This window comes from Eubalaena glacialis, chromosome 19, assembly GCF_028564815.1.
Source record: "Eubalaena glacialis isolate mEubGla1 chromosome 19, mEubGla1.1.hap2.+ XY, whole genome shotgun sequence".
NCBI classification, from domain to species: domain Eukaryota; kingdom Metazoa; phylum Chordata; class Mammalia; order Artiodactyla; family Balaenidae; genus Eubalaena; species Eubalaena glacialis.
Genome location: NC_083734.1, coordinates 16,251,948 through 16,271,461, shown reverse-complemented (window position 1 = coordinate 16,271,461; position 19,514 = coordinate 16,251,948). Strand labels below are relative to the sequence as shown.

Sequence of the window (19,514 nt, the reverse complement as noted above, 5' to 3'; positions counted from 1 at the left end):
CCTGGTGCACACTTTGGTTTCACAAAGGTGTTAAATATAGGAGGGGGAAAAAGGTGGGTCACAAGGCATATGTGCATCGTTAGTTTTACTTGGTAACACCAAACTGTCTCCCAATGAAGCCTTTTCTCAAGCCAGTTTATTCTAATGCTCCGTCACTGGTAGGAATAGGTGTAAGACATTAGATCATATTTGTTGTTTTAAACTGTTAATGTTTATATTCAGCTGACTCCCCCGACCTATTCCAGGTAGGCAGCAAGTGCCAAAAAGAACTTCAGAGTTGGTTTGTGGCCTGGATGATGCAACCAAGTCTCAGGTTCTTGTCCTCCTTGAGTGGCCTCTGACCTGAATTTGGATTCACATAAACACACTGACACACATGAGATGACTGGGCCATTCTGGGTAAGAATTTGGCCTTTTACTTAGTAAATGAGCAAGAAGGAAAGCTAAATGACAGGATGCATATGATGTCCCATTCTCTTGCCTCCACTTTCTTTCTTATTGTTGTATGTTTGGTAAAGTACCAACTCTGAGAAAATTACATAGAGGAAAATACTGCTAAAAATGGAGTATCAGTTGTAGTAAAATCAGACTATTTATGGTTACTTCTTAGGGCATTAGGCAGCCTGTAGAGAAGAGGAGAAGGAAGAGAAGAAGCATCAACAACTGAGCATTTTCTGCGCTGTGCATGGTCCTAAATACTTCAAGATTATTTCACTGAAAAGCTGTTAAGAAAATCCTTTAAACCTTACTTGTGATTGGCTGTCACCTGACCAGGAATCCATGTCCTCTCATTCTCGGGTTCCCTCCTGCTGCTGGCTGACCATTGTGTACCAGCTAACTAGACTTCAATGTCTTCACCAGCAAAGCCAGGGTGAAAGACAGCTCTGTCTCCTCTGGCCCTGGTGACAGGGACATTCAAAGAATCAAAACTAACATCTATGAGGACATGTGTCATGAACTCTCCCTGGCCACCACCCAGTTTTTCTTCCTTGCCCCTTATACACTGGAACCTAATATCTCAGACACATGGTCCTGCTCGCAGATGCACGAAATCTGAACTTGTCTAATGGAACATAAATCTGCCAGATATCTAAACGATCCAACTCCAGAATAACAAACAGGGTTGCTGGTAGTTTAATGGAGGGTTTCAACACACACACACACACACACACACACACACACACACACACACACACACCCCTCCTCCTGCCCTCACTCCCATCCCCCAGCTATAAAAACAGAAAAAATAAAATTAGATATGAACAGTATCAGTGCCTTTATGATACCCTCACTTTTAGGTCTAAAGGAGACTATTAAATATTAGCCTCCCTCAGGCTTAAAGACCTACTAAAAGATGCAAAAAGTCCCTTGTATTTCAGAGGGGCTGTCACTGTTTGGTCCACCCTCTTACATTCTGATTAAGAGACTGTAACCAATTCATAAATCACTACTGGGGCCTAGAATCACTTTGTTAAACTTCTCTTCTACCAAGAGGTCAAAGTACCAAGCTAATACCCTCAAACAGAGGGCTGCCACCTCAAGTTAAGCACCCAGTGCCACTCTGGACAACCAATGGTGCTTGACAATGCCAGGATCAGAGCTCTATCTCTTTGGGAAAACCACCATGTGCTTTCTGGGAGAAGATATGAAATACAAGGTATCTAAGCACCTGAAGAGGAAATGGAATTTCTTTGCAAATACAATGAGTGGGATTTTCCCAAGGACTTTCCTCTCTTGGTGACTTAAGCTGCAAGGCTTGACAGAGCTTCAGACCGTCACAGGAATCTGGGGCTTCTCATTCTTTGCTCTTCTAAGCAGACAGACCCTGGAGCAATACTCTAGGGCTGGCAAGAGTCTGCGAGGCCCAATCTACTCGGCAGTCAGTCTGGCAGGTAGCCTACAAGTGCTGTTTCTTGACAACACATCACAGATTGCAGACCCTAACAGCTATATACCCAAGAGGCACTCCCACTCTTTTTCCTTACTGGCAGAGGCCTGATTTGGTTTGACTGTTCACTGCCCCACAGTTTCAGGGAATGTGGCACTTCCCTAGCACCAGAGAGTGAATGTGAATTCGTTTTAACCAGTCCAGGAAATTCTATTTTCCTACCCAGTGATTAGTTTTAAGAATATGACCCAGTCCTGGTCAGTGGTCCTGTGGGGGTGGGGTGGGTGGGTGGCAGTCTATTGGGGAGCTTCTGGGAAAAGTCTTCTCCTCTAATTGAAATGCCCATTCTTTCAGCCAGACGCTGTGGAATTTACATGTAGATGCCTAGAAATGTGGCAGATATCTGGCAATCATGAGGCAAATTCAAGAACCAAGCTATTAACTAAGGAAGGGAGAACAGAAAGTAGAGCAGGAAGATGAGAGCACCAAAGTCCCTGATTACATCCCCGAGCCCATTACAGTCTACTTTGGTGCTTCTTGCTATAAAAGAAGGTAAATGGTCCAACTTTTTAACTACCTATAGCTGGGTGCTGGCTCCTGCAGATCCACTCTTCAGCCTTTCTGCCCCGCTCTCTGCCCTGGAGACTGACGTATGAACCACCTCCACTGGTCCCCTTGTCTTCAGACTTCCACAGGGTTTGGCTAATGGGGAGCCCCAGCAGGAGACTGGAGGGAGGACAGTGAAGGCAGGCCTCTAGTCCTGTAGCTCCTTCCCCACAGGGCCACTCTGGCTGGCTGTGTCCCCTGACTGAAGGCTACTGCTCCTCTCTGAAGGTGCCTTTTCTCCAGGAGTCTCCTTCCAGGTTGTAGTAACTGTGCCATCCCTCTCTGGGCCCAGGAGCTATTACCAAACAGCTCTGCTGATATAAGTTCCTTGATTCCACTACAGTCCTACACCTTTGTAAACAGTCCCTTTATAAAGTCTTCCCCATATAATCTGAGTGGGCTGCTTCTTGCTGAAATCCCAGTTGATGAAGATATTCTATTACTTGCAGCTGAAAGCAGCCTAAGTGACACCCCCAGCACTAGATTTTAGTTTTTAAAATTCAGGAAACATCACAATACAGAAAATTCCAGGACACTTCCCTTCCAGTTTCTAACACAGTTAGTGTGTCTGTTGGTGGCGGGAGGTAGTGGCTGGAGGAACAGAATGGCACATGCATGTGTGTTCTCTGGGTAGCCTTGCAGGAGGGGCTTGATGAGAACCATATCTGAATAACCCTTAAGAGTACATAATATACATTATACACACTTTTATTTACAATAACCCTGTGAGCTAGGTCTCCTGATTTTCATTTTATAGATGGGGTCAGGTGAGGATCAGAACTGTGAATTAACTTCTCAAAGTTGCAGCAAGGGGGTGAACCAGGAACGGAAACCACATCTACTGACTCAAATTCTGTGGTTTTCTCACTCTCCAGGGCTTGCCCCTCCCTCCGTGAATCAAGACCAGGAAGGCAGGATGGAACCAAAAGGGAAAGGGAAGAGGCAGGGTGACTTGTGGGTTTATGTTGCCCTTCTTATCCTCATCTAAGATTTTTCTGAAATACCTTTAACATCTAAGAAAAACTACATACACTAAAAGAAAAAACAAAAAAAACCACCCCAACCCAACAGCTTGCCTGGGATTCCAGAATAAATACTGAAATTGGCAGGACACACAGTATCCTTCCTCTCAACGGGTCACGTGAGGACACTGCCTAATATCCGTCATGTGTGCATCTGGGAATATACAGTATTTGTGTCTCATCCAACCCTCAGATGCCTCTTTCTTGTGCCAAAAAGAACTGCTCTGTCCTACCTTCTGATGTAATCTAAAAATGTCATCAAAATCTGGCCCCAAAGACCTATAAATTCTTTTTAAGTGGAGGAGACTTCAGTATCCTCCCAGCCTCCTAAGAGAATGGCTCAGATGAAATCATGCCAAGTACTGAGTAAATGGGAGGGGTTTTTTAGTGGAAACCGTAATGCTATGCTGTGTGGCCACATTTTCACAATACTTCGGCGGTGGGAGGGTGGTCCCTTTGCCTGGTTAGGCTGGAAGGCTATTTACCATTTTGTTCAGGGGAAACACAGCCCAGATTCAAGAGTCGAGACCAAGTCATGAGACTCACTGGAGTCAAACTCTGGCATCAGCCCCGACTGCTTCTAGGCAGCAGTGCCTTCACCCTAACAAAACCACCTAGAATGTGCCTACATGGAAAAACAAAGCAAAATATAGCACTCCACGGAACTACAGCATGTGGCATCTCAGGAAGTTGATCCTTGAATTCAGTTTACTAAGAGAGTAAACAATCTTTTTCCTGAGATCAGCTGAAGGTGGCTTTCACCACCAAAGGGGTAATAAAAATAATGTAGTGAAATTACTCATTTTATAACCAATTACCAAATTATTGTTGAAACAGCCAGTTCTTATTGATACAGGAAGACGTTCAAGACCTAGTACTGGGTAGACAGAGAAAGACAAATACTGTACGGTATCTCTTATACATGGAATCTAAAAATGCCAAACTCGGAGAAACAGAGTAGAGTGGTGGTTACCAGGGGGTGGGTGGGGTTGTTGAGGGAAATGGGGAGATGTTGGTCAAAGGGTACAAATTTCCAGTTATGAGATTATAAAGTTCTGGGGATTTAATGTACAGCATGGCAATTATAGCTAATAATACTGAATCATATACTTGAATGTTGCTAAGAGAGATCTTAAATAGTCTTACCACAAAAAAGAAACGGCAGTTATGTCAGGGGATGGAGGTGTTAGCTAATGCTACAGTGTTAATCGGTTTGCAATATGTAAATGTATGAAATCAATACATTGGACACCTTAAACTTATGCAATGTTGTGCATCAATTGTATCTCAATAAAGCTAGGGGAAAAAAAGGAACAGTGGCAGTTAAGTGCAGTGTAAGTGCTCAATAAACGCTGCTACAGTTAAAAAAAAAAAAAAAAAAAAAAGTCCTAATACTGGGTGAAGAAGTAAGGCTGAAGAACAGGTTTTGTGGAAAAAAAAAAAAAAATCCATCAATATATGTGATAAGAGTAAGACCTGGAGAAATAGGTAAGATAATGTCAACTGCTGTCTGTGGTTATTGAGTTTCTAAATGATTTCTCCCTTTGTAATTTTCTGCATTTCTGCAAAACATATATATATAAAATCAGATGAAGAGATCTTAAAAAAGAAAACAAGAGAGCTATTTCTGGGAAGCCCCTTCATACCTCAAATGGGTTATATATATCCCAATTCTACAGATTTGTCACATGACCAGAATTACTGTTGAAGGTTCAGTGAAACCAAGCACTGAAAAAAAAAAAAAATGGCCAAAGCAGCAGCAGGTACTTGTTTTAAGAGAATGGGCCAGGGACTTCCCTGGCAATCCAGTGGTTAAGACTCTGCACCTCCACTGCAGGGGGTGCGGGTTTGATCCCTGGTTGGGGAACTAAGATCCCACATGCCACGCGGCCAAAAAAAAATAATGGGCCAAAAAATTTCTAAGAATTTCAGCTAGCACTACCCTGGGAGCAATCAGTACCCATTTTGATAAGACAGCTGCATCTGGCCTTAGAAGATGTTGAGAAGTATTTATTAAAATCTGCACCTAATTGAGATCTGAAATAAGGGAACAGTATTTCCACCCTTTAGTTTAATGTCTTTAGTTTAGATTAAATGCCTAATCTTCCATACTAATCTTAAATACTGGTACTTAATTTTAAAAAACTAGATGGATAGAGGTTTCAATTTTCAAATCCTATCACACACTTAAATTAGGTGAGAACTAGCTGCAGAGAAGGACATTTCACTGTGCCCAGGGGAGCATAAAGGAGGGAAAATCTGAGAAAGTCAATTAAGGACTCACCTTGCCAGCAAGATCCCCTGGTACTCTTCCAGCTGTCTCATGAAGCTGGGGTTGGGCTTGGTCACTGTTCGTCTTTCCTTCACGTAGTCATAGGCTCGGTCCAGATTCCAGCCATACTCCTTCATCGCATAGGCAATCACAGTGGAGGCTGAGCGACTCACCCCCATTTTGCAGTGCACAAGGCATTTAGATCCGTGTTTCCTAGTTTGGGGGATTGAGGTAAGGAGGAAAACACAATAGTGAGTACACTTTAAAAGCTAGGTTCTGAATGTGTCCACGTCTCCTGTCTGGCCTTTCCATTTTCTTGCTTTGCAATTCACCCCACCTTAGTGCACTTTTGTGCACCTCTAATCAAATGTGTGGGGCAATTCTGGTGCACTCAAACGATATTCAGTGTTAATATTAAGCCTCTCTAGTTCATTCAGCAAACATTTATCAGGCATTTACCATGTTTAAGACAATGTGCAAGGTCTGGGATGCAAAAATAAGTAACAGTTTTTCCCTAAAGGGTAGGACTCATTGGGAGAAGTAGACAATTAAAATTCAAAATGGTAATTGCAATGACAGTTGGTCACAGAGCACAGAAGGAAAATTTTCTATTTAGAGACTGGACCCCATTTTGTGTGTGGCTGGAGGCCAGTCCTCTCAGCCCCAGGGGCATGTTGACGGCTGGCATGCTATTGAATTACAGGTGTGGCAGTGATTCATCTAATTTACCCAAATGTTGTGAGTTGCTTCCAGTTTCAGTTCCAGTAAGAGTTCTGTCCCGGGAGGAAAGCACAAACCAAATGAAACTAACTCTCCTCTTTACTCAGATGTAGCCCTGGATATTACTTTTTACAACACCACCACCCGTGTTCTGTCTAGGGACTGGCTATATAACCCGTGGAGCTGGATGGGACCATGTGATGCACCACATGGCTTTCTCAGCAAGGAGGGTGGAACGAATAACTAGCTGTTTTTGTGTTTTTTTATGGGGTGGAAGAAAGAGAAAACAAAGTCACCATAAAGTGACATTAACAAACAAACAAACAAAACTCCTCAGTCTTATGCCAGAGCTCATTACCTTGGATCTGAGCATTACTCAGCTATGCTAATTCTGCTAATAACACAGTGTCTGGCCCAGAGTAAGCCTTCAAATATTTGCTAAATGTATGAACAAACTTATGGATCTCCTGATTAGATCTGTCAGTTGTAAGTAGGAACAACATTTTAAAATTTGGAAAAAAGAACAGTTACTCTTATCACTAGTGTACGTGGGCTGGAATCCTTCCCAAGTGGTTATTCCAATAAATTAAAAAATGTACATGTCAGCCTAACAGGGGAAATCTATTCATCCACTCACTCACTGTATTACAGGAGACAAGCTTCCTTCCAGAAGCTTATAATCCTTCTGCTGGAGACAGACACACATGAATGAGTTAAGCACCAATGCAAGGAGGCATAAGGTTAAGTGCCAAAATGAGAGGGCCAGCCAGATAAGCTATGGGAATGGAGAGAATGGTCCGGAATAACTGAAACAGTCTCAAAAGAAAGGTAAAATTTTAGTGTCCTATGGTTGGTGCGCATATGTGTCTCTGTATGCTTAGGTGATCCCAAATGACTAGGACATGTTTGTTTTGCTTATGGCACCACAGAGTTTTCACTTAGACTACAGTTGGCAAGCCAAGTCACAGTGACTCAGATGGAAGTTCAGACATGTGCTCTATATTCTACCATCAAGCTCTGACAACTTTAATACATCGAATTTCAGGTCTATGCCTGCAGGCACGGAAGGTGCTCAAACTTGGACAATCTTAAGAAAAATACAATTATGAAATCCACTCCTATGAAAACATTTCTTCATTTTGAACTGGGCTTTTTCAGTGGATGGCTTCTAACTCAGGTAATGAAGGATCTGCAGTTAGTTCTCACCTAGCCCAATTTCACCTTTCAGGTTCAGTGCCCACCCCACCCCCTCACTTCAAGTGCTAGATTGTCCAGATTAAGCCCAGCATCATATTAGGAATCCTAAACTCACCCACGTGTAGGTAGAGTGGCCCTGAAAGTGTGGAGTCCTAACCACTGGACCGCCAGGGCCCTCATTAGGGTGAAACACATGAGATGCCCAGGGTGCCACTTAAGGAGAGGCACTCACTCTGAGACGCTGACCTATACTTGCAGGACATGGAGAGTGCGTGCCTCTCAGTAAATGTAATGTGGGCGCCTCACGTATCTCCCTCTAACCCCAGCCCTGCTGAAATCAAGTCTTTCTCTTCACTAGGACTGGGGCCTCGCCTTGATCTCTAGCCTCTTTGGCTGTAACCCTGACAACTTGCCTAGTCTTTTCCAGTCCCCTTTCCTTAAGGAACTAGACTATTCCCATATACTTGATGGACTGAAATGAGACATGATCTTAGGTTCAAGTCCTGTCTCAACCACTAGTTAGTTAATATCTCTGAACCTCATCTCTGCAGTCTGTCCTCTTCTGTACAGAAGGAAGACAGCATATGCCTCTCTGGGTTTTGGAACGTAGAGGAGAGAATATGTGTAAAGTACATGGCACACAGGAAGCATGCCATGAGTGGCAGAAGCTTCAACAGTATAAAACAGTCTCTCAGGTACTGGTTAGAGACTGAGAGAATGGGCTCAGAGCTGGAGTATGGGGATTCAGGACACCTAAGAGGAAGCATTTCCTGACCATGAAGGCCCTTAAGTGAGGTGTGGTATCATTCTTGAAGGAGGACTTTAAAAACAGAAGTGGGAATTCCCTGGCAGTCCAGTGGTTAGGACTCCACGCTTTCACTGCTGAGGGCCTGGGTCTTTTCTCTCTCATCTGCCAGGGAGGCTCTGAGTGTCACCCCACCTGCGGAGGGAATGTGGCCAACATGCTTACTGACGGTTTTTTCTATTGAAGGGATAAATAGGACTGGCAAAGAAATCCCCAGGGACTTAAAAAACCAGTGTTGATATATTAATACTAATACTAAACACTAAATTAATACTATGGAATTGTTTCACTAAAAGGACTAATTAATTTAAGGAAGACAACAACAGAAGGGCCAGAGAAAAATTTCACTATTTAGAGTATCATAAAAGTAAAGTAAAAGAATGGGAAAAGATTTCCAAAGCATACTGTTTCTCTCCTTGTCTCCAGAGAGCAGGATCAAGTGTTCCAAGTGTCTGGAATAATTTCTATTCTATAACTTCCAAGTGTCCCCATTGGTAACTTAAGAATTCTTCCTTCTCTCATTCAGAATTTCTTCTCTATTTCAGAATTTCTTCCTTCTCTCATTTCTATTTCTTTCACTGCAGCTTGAGTTTATTTTCTCTAATTTTGTGCTCAATGGAAATAGCCAACATGAGATCATCTTCCAGGGGCTTCATGTACTTAAAGCAAAAGTATTAAGTCACTAGTCATCTTTTTCCTAGTATTAAGAGATCTCAGTCTCCTTTTTTTTCTTAACTTCCTTTCCTCTGAGTATCATCAGTAAGTTATCTACAGCTTTCAGACCCCAACCATGTGTGGTGCACAAGGAAGAGGGGTCAGAACATGTGTGTGGGACCATTACTCACTTTGCTTTAGAGATGAATTTGTAAGTGTCATTCCAGTAAGCCAGGAGATCCGTTGCCTCTTCATCATATACCCGAATGTTGTGATACTCAAAGACTCCTGGGAAGAAGTTATCTATCTCTCGAGTGACATTCAAGATATATCGCACCCTGTGAGGAAACGAATGGAGAACGTGAGCCCTGCTACTCAGGCGAAATCCAATTCCCAGCGCTGTTTTTCTTATTTAAAACTTGCTTACTCCTGGGCTTCCCTGGTGGTGCAGTGGTTAAGAACCTGCCTGCCAATGCAGGGGACACGGGTTCGAGCCCTGGTCTGGGAAGATCTCGCATGCCGCGGAGCAAATAAGCCCATGCGCCACAACTACTGAGCCTGCGCTCTAGAGCCCACAAGCCACAACTACTGAGCCTGAGTGCCGCAACTACTGAAGCCCACGCGCCTAGAGCCCGTGCTCCACAACAAGAGAAGCCACCACAATGAGAAGCCCACGCACCGCAACCAAGAGTAGCCCCCGCTCACCGCAACTAGAGAAAGCCCATGCACAGCAACGAAGACCCAACGCAGCCAAAAATAAAAATAAATAAATAAAAAACAAATTTGTTTATTCCTGAGGCTGAAATTAAATACTAAAATATTTAAGAAAGCTAAAAAAAAAAAAAAAAAAAACCCTAAGAGGCTATCCTTATTTAATACAGAAATTGTATAACAGGGTCCTGGGCATACCTGGGTACCAGGGAGTTACTGAGAGAAAAGCTGTCTACCAAGTTCAACATCTATATTCCATTTTCAGTTTGTGTTTAGTTATACAATCTCATCTTTCAGAGTCTTTTGAAAATATGCCTTGCATTTTACTCCAAAGAATCAACTTGAGGCCCATGATCTGACAATTTCTCTGCAGTCACTAAAATTACCAGCAACAATATTTATTTTTTGGAAGTCATCTGTATTAAATCAGACTATTAACATGTACCTTAAGAAAAAAAAAAATAGAAGGAAACATTCCCTCCTATCTTTCTAAATGCCAGGTTGTCAGGTTTTGCTCTATTACTCTCCTTAAACTACATGAAGGCAAGTGAGGCCAGGCTGGGAGGGTCAGAGGAAAGTTGGACTTAAAGCTCTCTTAACTCTCTAGGCTGCATTCCTGGCTGCTATGGCAGCAGATGTGTCTGAGAGTTCTCCCAGGCTTGCAGAAAATGGTTTCTGTATCAAAAATTTCTTTTGCTATCTCTCTCACTGTGCAATCTCAATAAATGCTTCGGTTTAATCTGCCAAAGGATTATCTTTTCTCAGTGCTGTGTGGACTTAGACATCACTGTTGTCAACTCCAACGACACAGCACAGACTCACTCATTTCCCTCTGTAGAAGCTGCTTCCTTCTCAGAACCACACGTGGGGTTCTACAAACCCAATCACTGAAGTCAGAGAAATGACTACAAAAAGGGAGAGCCAAGCTAACCAATTCTGTGGTTAAGGTCAAGCAACCAAAATTTTTCTGGGACATGGTTTGAATCTGTTTTAACTTAGCATCAAAGTCCATTACTAGAAAGGATTTTTTCTTTTTAATTTAAAAAGCAAGCTGGGCTTCCCTGGTGGTCCAGTGGTTAAGACTCGGCGCTTCCACTGCAGGGGGCGAGGGTTCGATTCCCTGGTCGGGGAACTAGGATCCCACATGCCGTGCGGTACGGCCAAAAAAAAAAAAAATTAAGAAAAAGCAAGCAACATGCACCTGTGGAAAACACTCCAGCAGTTCCCCAAAAGGTTACCACCATATGACCCTGTAAGTCCTCTCCTAGGCATAAACTGAAGAGAAAATGACAACATATGTCCACCCAAAGATTCATACATGAATGGTCGTTAAGAGTATTCATAATAGCCAAAAAGTGGAAACAACCCAAAGGCCCATCAAATGATGAATGGGCAAATAAAATGTGATGTGTATATATATCTCCATATAATGGAATATTATTTGGCAATAAAAAAGGAATGAAGTACTAATACATGGTACAACATTGATAAACCTTGAAAATACAATGTTAAGTGAAATAAACCATGCTTAAAAGACTACATATTGTATAATTTCATATAAATGAAATGTCCAGAATAGGCAAATGTATAGAGACAGAAAGTAGGCTAGTAGTTTCTAGGAGCTGAAGGGAGGAAGGGAAATGGGGGTGACTGCCAAAGGGTACAGGCTTTCCTTTTGGGTTGGAAAAAAATGTTCTGAATTGATTGTTGCACAGCTCTGTGAATATACTAAAAAGCACTGAAGTACACATTTTAAAAGGGTGAACGATATATGTGAATTATATCTCAAAACTGTCAGAAAAAAAGGCAAGCACACTTCCTCTTATTTCATTTAAAATAAAAATGAACAACCTTCCCATCCCCAATCCCATACTTCAGTAATGGATTATAGCAGGACAGGGTTTCCCAATCTTTTTCATTACAGAAGTCTAGTCAGCCACTACCAATTGGAAATGGCACTCCCTGCAACTTGTCATTCTTACACTTCATTGTAAGCTATTCCTTACAATGCTTTGTAAGGAACAGCATTTTACTTGGAGTTCTAAAATCAGTGGATTGGGAGAAAATGGCCTTATTGTCAAAATTACACTTGAAAAATCCCTTAATCATCCACAGGGGGCAATATACATGTTTTGTGTACAGATCCCTGAACTATAATTCTTGATCCATTGAAGTTTTTTTTTTTAATAAATTTATTTAATTTTTATTTATTTATTTTTGGCTGTGTTGGGTCTTCGTTTCTGTGCACGGGCTTTCTCTAGTTGCGGGGAGTGGGGGATACTCTTCGTTGCGGTGCAAGGGCTTCTCATTGCAGTGGCCTCTCGTTGCGGAGCATGGGCTCTAGGCGCGAGGGTTTCAGTAGTTGTGGCACGTGGGTTCAGCAGTTGTGGCTTGTGGGCTCTAGAGCGCAGGCTCAGTAGTTGTGGTGCACGGGCTTAGTTTAGTTGCTCCACAGCAGGTGGGATCTTCCCGGACCAGGGCTCGAACCCGTGTCCCCTGCATTGGCAGGTGGATTCTTAACCACTGTGCCACCTGGGAAATCCTTCATCCATTAAAGTTTAAGCACCAGTGAATTTAAGAAATAAGATCTAAGTAGATGTCTGAGCATCTAACCATACTTGTCTTTTTTCTGTGTTCTATAATTTAGCATTGTAAGTAGTAAATGAGATAAATAGGTCTCATCTCCAGCTGGGGATATAAGTCAAAAGTCAAAGTGAATATATGCATGAAGTGATTCTAATGCATTTGGCAGGCAGTGCTCTATCAAATCTCAGATTTCATATTAAACACTGTATCAGGTGCTAGTTTCCTGCAGGTCACATTCTGTCAATTTTTCTATCATTCCTTCACATTTACCGGGCACCCTTTTGATATAAGGCTCTGAGCTAGGTATGTGTCACACAAAACTAAGATATGGTCTCTGCTTTCAAGAACTTCTGATTCAATCCTTATCAACTTAAATTTTCCAAGTTCTATTTATTTTCATACCTTAATATTAAGTAACCAGATTTCCATCCCCCCCCAAGAACTCTTTGTATAATCACTTGGCTTCCTTTCTTCTGAGGGAAAAGTAGGAAGTATGCATCTAATCACGTTAAAGATAACCAGAAGGCTGACTTGTAGCTGAGAAAACAGGCAGCCAGCAACCAGTCAGGGAGTCATCACTATCTCTTGAGTCTCAGTAGGTCTTATCTCTGTCCAAAATGAAGAGTTAGAATGGCCAATTTCCAGACATGATTTTCTCTTCTCTTACTGGAATGATCTGACCTCCTAAGGCCGAGTTCAGTGAAAGAGTTAGGCATTAGCTAAGAAGTGAAAAGGGAAGCATGGCAGCTTTTTGCTTGCTGAATGTTCACTGTGGTCTCAGTTGCTTCAATCAAACTCATAACCATGCCGCTTAGGAACACATTTCTTACTACAAGGTCAGTCTTCTTGTTCAATTTTACACTGTCTCTTTTATATTTATAACCTACTTAGTCTTCATGCACCTTACTATAAGAGGATAGGAACTGAGTCTTATTTTTCTTTGGATCCCTAGCATCTAGCACTGTGCTTGGCCTACAGAAGTTGCTCAATAAATGTTTAATAAAGACCTGTGAACCCAGCATATGCAGTTCTGTGTACTCTTACATAAAAATAGGAACCAAAGTCTAGAGAGACAGTAAAAAGATCAGTGGTTGCCAGGGGGTGGGGGTGGGGAATAAATGGACAGAGCACAGAGGATTTTTAGGGCACTGAAAATACTCTGTATGATGCCATCGTGATGGACACATGGTCATTATACATTTGTCCAAAGCCATAGAACGTACAGCACTAAGAGTGAACTGTAACATGAACTATGGACTTCAGATGATTACGAGGTGTCAATGTAGGTTCATCAGTTGTAAAAAATGTATCTCTCCGGTGGGGATGTTGAGAATGGGGAGACTATGCATGTGTGGGGCAGGGAGTATATGGGAACTCTCTGTACCTTCCCCTCAATTTTGCTGTGAACCTTAAACTGCTCTTAAAAAAAAAAAAAAAAAGGGAGTCAATAACTAGATTTGGTTTTAAACAGCATGAAAGGCTAGCACATTTGTTTTTGAAAGCCTTTCCACTGAAACAGTTGATCTTTCTTCGGAGGTGGGGGGATGAAACAGTGGGAGAATAGCCATTTTAATTTTTATTCAATTACACCCAGTAAGAATCAACTGGAAGCAACTCTTAAGCTTAAAGTTACTCACTGACACCTCTCTGATGGGAAAATGTAAAGATAAAACAGTGATTTCTGTGACATGGGGGTGTCAGCAATTGCTCTGTGTGCTTACCCTCGGTTCTGTAAATCCTCTAAGTTAGAGGCATTCCATTCCGAGCCCTGTGGAACCAAAAAGACAAGGTTGGAGAGTATTAGCCAATGAACCAAATACAATACTTGAAAAGGAGTCCTGTGAGGGAAGAAACAGAGTTTCTAAAAAGAAGGCCAATAACATCTACCAAGTTACCTCTCTATGTGCCAGGTACTTTATATGCTATCATATTCAGTTTCCACAAATGATAGAGTAAGAAAGTTACCTTCATTTTTTAGAGATATGAAAACCAACCCTTATAGAATTCAGATAATATTTGCTCAAGGTCACATTGCTGGAAAGGTTTCTTTGACCACTCTCCAATCTAAGTTAAATGTCGTCTGTCACTCTTGTTTATAGTAGTCTATTTTATCAGTAGCATGCATCACTATTTTTACTTGTATATTTATTTATGTGCTTATTTACTACCTTTCTCCTCCACTATAATACAAGCTTCTTGAGGGCAGCAACCAGGTCTCTTGTTCTCTATGGAAACTCCTGCACAGTGCCTGGCACCTGGCAGGTATTCTTAAATGAACAGAGTGGCATTATTATGAATTAAAACTGGATTTCATTTTAAAACCCACACTTTTTCTAGTGCATTATGTTGCATCTAAGAAGTTGGGATGGTACGGTGTGTGTGTATGTCTGTAGGGGGAGAGAGTGAAATAGTCAAACAAATGAGGGAAACATGATGTGCAAAATTTAAAGGAAAATGTTTCTATAGATTATCTGCAAGATACAGCAATTGTTAATATTTTGCCATATTTGCTTTCTTGCTCTCCTTCCCTTTCTTTCGATATACATCATACATTTTTTTTATCTGAACCATTTAAGTAACTTGAGCATCATGACACTTCAGTACTTGATCATGTATCATTTAAGAACAAGAATATTCTCCTATATAATTCCATTTTTGCAACCAAGAAAGATAACATTAATACAATAATAATCTAATACATCATCTATATGTAAATTTTAAAAATTGCCCTCAAAATGTCCTTTATATTCATTCAATCAAGAATCATACTGTGCATTTAGTTGCCATGTCTTTAATCTAGAACAGTCCACCCCTGTGCCTTTACTTATTTTGTCTTTCATGATATTGACATTTTTGTAGACTGCAGGTCTGTAATACTGGAGAGCTCCCCACAACCTGGATTTATCTGATTGTTTCCTGATGATTAGATTCAGGTCAAACATTCCTGGCAAGAATATGACAAGGGAGGGCTTTCCTGGCGGCACAGTGCTTAAGAATCCGCCTGCCAACGCAGGGGACACGGGTTCAAGCCCTGGTCTGAGAAGATCCCACATGCCGCGGAGCAACTAAGTCTCTGCGCCACAACTACTGAGCCTACGCTCTAGAGCCTGCGTGCCACGACTGCTGAAGCCCATGTGCCCTAGAGCCCGTGCTCTGTAACAAGAGAAGCCACCACAATGAGAAGCCCGTGCACCACAACGAAGAGTAGCCCCCGCTCACCGCAACTAGAAAAAGCCCGCGCACAGCAACGAAGACCCAACACAGCCAAAAATAAATAAATAAAATAAATAAATTTATATAAAAAAAGAATATTACAAGGGAGATATTGTGTACTTCGTACTGCATCAAATCATGAGGCACATAATGTCAGTTTGTCCCATTATTTGTCAGACTGAGTTTGAATTCTTGGTAGATACCTTTGTGTCTGCCACATCCCTCTATTGTAAAGGTTCCTTTGAAATTAATTAGTAGTCTATAGTAATCTTTGAAGCCGTGTGAAAGCCAAAGTAATCTTTTTGCCCTATGATTTCAGCATCAATTGCCGATCTTGCCCAAATGAATTATTCTACTGGAGGTTACAAAACGGTAATTTTCTAATTCCATCATTCCTTCTGCAAGTTAGCTGGCATTCTTCTGTAAAAGAGTCTCACCTAATCAATCATCACACCCTTTACTGAAGTGTCACTATGGACTCTTGAATTCTTTTTGTATTTAGAATGTTATAATCCATTACCATCTTTTTTTTTTTGGACATGCAGATTGTCCGGAATTTGGCCAGTGGGAATCTCTTCAAACAGGTTCCTTTTGATATGATTCCATTAGTCTTTGAGCACATCCATGCTTTGTGGTACAAAAAGTTGTTCCGGATTCACTTTGTGAGTACAATCAGCCAGTTCCCCAAGGAGCCCTGGTTCCTTTTAGTGAAGAATGATATTTTGTAACCAAGATCTGGGCATTAATTAGGTATGCTCCTAACTACTGGGTGTCATTGTTTCTAAAACTTTTCAGTGGTCAGATCTAGGAAATATTTCTAAAAAAATACTGAGTTTATATTGGTACCTTCAATTGAAATTAATTCAACACCACAAGGTTCTTCCTTTCTTTCTTGCCTCTCCCACACTGTTTATAGCTCCTTACTCCACGGTGAGGACTTTGGTTCCCAACAACTCATTTACTCTACTTACAAAATAGTTTTAACATTATTACACCAATACCAAAACCAATAACAAAAATATTAAGTTCAAATTTTCTTTGCATTTCTTTTTTTTTCCTTATTATATCCCACTAAGGGGTACAATTAGAGTATTATGCTTAAGTTATTTGAATTAATTTCTTTCTGTGAGGTTATCAATTTGGTATGTATTTGGGTTCATTTGCTCCTGTTTATATTCAATTTTAGGGTGTGTTTTTTCTTCCATGTTTTCCATATTTTTGAATATACAAGACTTTTATAATATTGAAAGTCAAAAGTTTATTAAAAAGTAAACTTGAAGTCTCACTCCCACCCCCATCTCCTCAATCCCCATGGGTAACCGTTTTTTATTAGTTTGTGGCTTATTCTACCTATGTTGTATTTTGAAAAAAATAAGCAAATATATACTTACCACTCTGACTTACACAAAAGTACTTTACTACATATGCTTTTTTTGTTCTTTGCTTTCTTCACTTTACAATATATCCTCAGACCCACTCCACATCACAGTGCCACTTTCCCCATAGCCTTGCCAACAAAATGTGTGGTTAAGCTTTTGAATCTTTTCCAAACTGATAGGCATGAAATGTTATCTCAGTGTAATTTTAATTTGCATTTCTGTTAAGCGTAAAAGTGAGCAACTCTTCAATGTTTCAGGTCCATTTTCTGTCTTTGAGCTATCTGTTCATGTCTTTTGAAAAGGCAAACATTTAAAAATAAGAATTTATCAATTTCAGAATAATGCATTAAGTGGAATTTAGCTTTAGAAGACTCAGGTTCAAGTCCCAACTCCCCCTCTGACTGGGGGACCTTGGGCAAACTGCTTAACCTCTCTGTCTTCACTTTCCTTATCTGTAAAATGAAACACTCCTCCCACCCTAGTCCTAGGAATCTAATGGATAGCTTCCCCTCAAACTACAAATATAAAGTTTCTCCCCATTCCTTTTGCCATGTAAGAATACAAAGAGAAGTCTGTGACCTGGAAGAGGGCCCTCACCGACCATGCAGGCACACTGGTCTCAAGACTTCCAGCCTCTCCAGAACTGTAATAAGTTTCTATTGTTTATAAGCCAACACCTCCCCCCCCACCCTCACATTTCTTTCATATTAAAATGGAAAACCCTCTCTCCATCCTAAATCCTCCTCTGGACACTGTCCTTTTCATTTTCCTTTCATGGCCAAGATTCATAGAAATACAATCTAATACTCACTTTCTAAAATTCCTCATTTCCCATGTATCTCAACCCACAGCACTGTGGTTTCTGCCCTCATCACTCTTGCTAATGACCTCTTCTAATTGTCTAATCCAGAGGTCACCTTTGTAACCTTATTCCACTGGCCTTCTATGAGTATTTATCTTGATATGGTCATCACTCCCTCCTTATGGAATTAGATCAGACTGCACAAATATCTAGCCTCATGCCAGGCACAACAAAGAGGATCAACAAATGCTTGTTGAATAAATCATCAAATGAGATAAGTAAATGAAGCACTCTGAAAATTGTCAAGTGTTATGTAAGCACTATCTTCGTATTACAAGTGATCTGTAATTTGGCCATCGAACTAGGAGATCTCAAGGATGCTGTGAACTACATTTAGGAAAACAGTCAGTAAGTGACGGATGACTGATCTTTTCTACAGACCAGGGCTCACCTGACTTGCTTTAAAAAAAATATAAGAGGTTCTGAAGACTCTGTGCTCAAACTTAGAAAACTGGCTCCCATACCAAAGAAAGAGGTAAGAATTATTTAAAAAAAAAAAAAAAAAAAAAGGACTTTCAAGGAGACAGAAGCCAAGCAATAAGGGTTGAGTGGCTAAATTGGAGCCAGGGAAATGTGACCACCTCACTCCTTAATTTAGAAATCTAAATCCTCTGCGGAATTCTGTACAGCTAGATGGAAATAACCCTGATGTGATGGTAAAAGTCCATGGTTTTCATTTACCTGTCCAGAGAAACTTCAAACTGACAATCTGAAATGACACATATCCAGAAACAAAATAAATTAAACGCATCAGCTACTGACTCAGTGAAGCCCATATAAAGTGACTTGGGCTCTGCTTAGGGCTGTTTCAGGTTCAACCTGAAAGAACTGGAATCAACATGGTGTAATTACTTTTCTGTCCTCAATACAAATGCCATGCATATTAGCCCCCGTGGGGTCCTCAACAGACTCAATCTCTCTTTTTTTTTTCCTCCATGCTTCTCAGGCAGTGACATAATTCCATGGGGGTTTTCGGTAAGTTCTATGTAATTATGCAAAGCATATTTTAATTGTATGGACGTATAAAATGAAATCTTGAAACTATACTGTAATACATTTTTTAAAAAATAAATTTATTTATTTTTGGCTGCGATGGGTCTTCGTTGCTGCGCGCGGGCTTTCTCTAGTTGCGGCGAGTGGGGGCTACTCTTCGTTGCAGTGTGCAGGCTTCTCATTGCAGTGGCTTCTCTTGTTGAGGAGCATGGGCTCTAGGCACGTGGGCTTCAGTAGTTGTGGCACGCAGGCTCAGTAGTTGTGGCACACCGGTTTAGTTGCTCCGCAGCATGTGGGATCTTCCCGGACCAGGGATCGAACCCATGTCCCCTGCATTGGCAGGCAGATTCCTAACCACTGCGCCACCAGGGAAGTCCTGCTCCTACAGTTTTTAAATAAGTTCACTTCCACCTTTCACTCTGGTTCACCTACACTGTACTCTGGCCCAAAGACTGAAGTGACTGATTTCTTTTAAAATATTATCCTTAGTACATGCACCCCAGTGTTCACTGCAGCACTGTTTACAATAGCCAAGACATGGAAGCAACCTAAATGTCCATTGACAGAGGAATGGATAAAGAAGATGTGGTTCATATATACAATGGA

At 41.2% G+C, this 19,514-nt stretch overlaps 1 protein-coding gene across 7 annotated transcripts in view; it reads right to left on the bottom strand.

The window, feature by feature from the left end:
* Positions 1-19,514, bottom strand: part of SSH2 (slingshot protein phosphatase 2) — a 238,218-nt gene that overhangs the window by 9,202 nt on the left and 209,502 nt on the right. For all 7 annotated transcript variants that reach the window (XM_061175653.1, XM_061175656.1, XM_061175655.1 and 4 more), the window contains 3 exons: positions 14,183-14,229; positions 9,356-9,502; positions 5,801-6,001 (listed from right to left, as the gene is read on the bottom strand). In XM_061175653.1, coding sequence (XP_061031636.1) covers positions 5,801-6,001; positions 9,356-9,502; positions 14,183-14,229 — 395 coding nt within the window. The remainder of the gene's footprint in view (positions 1-5,800; positions 6,002-9,355; positions 9,503-14,182; positions 14,230-19,514) is intronic.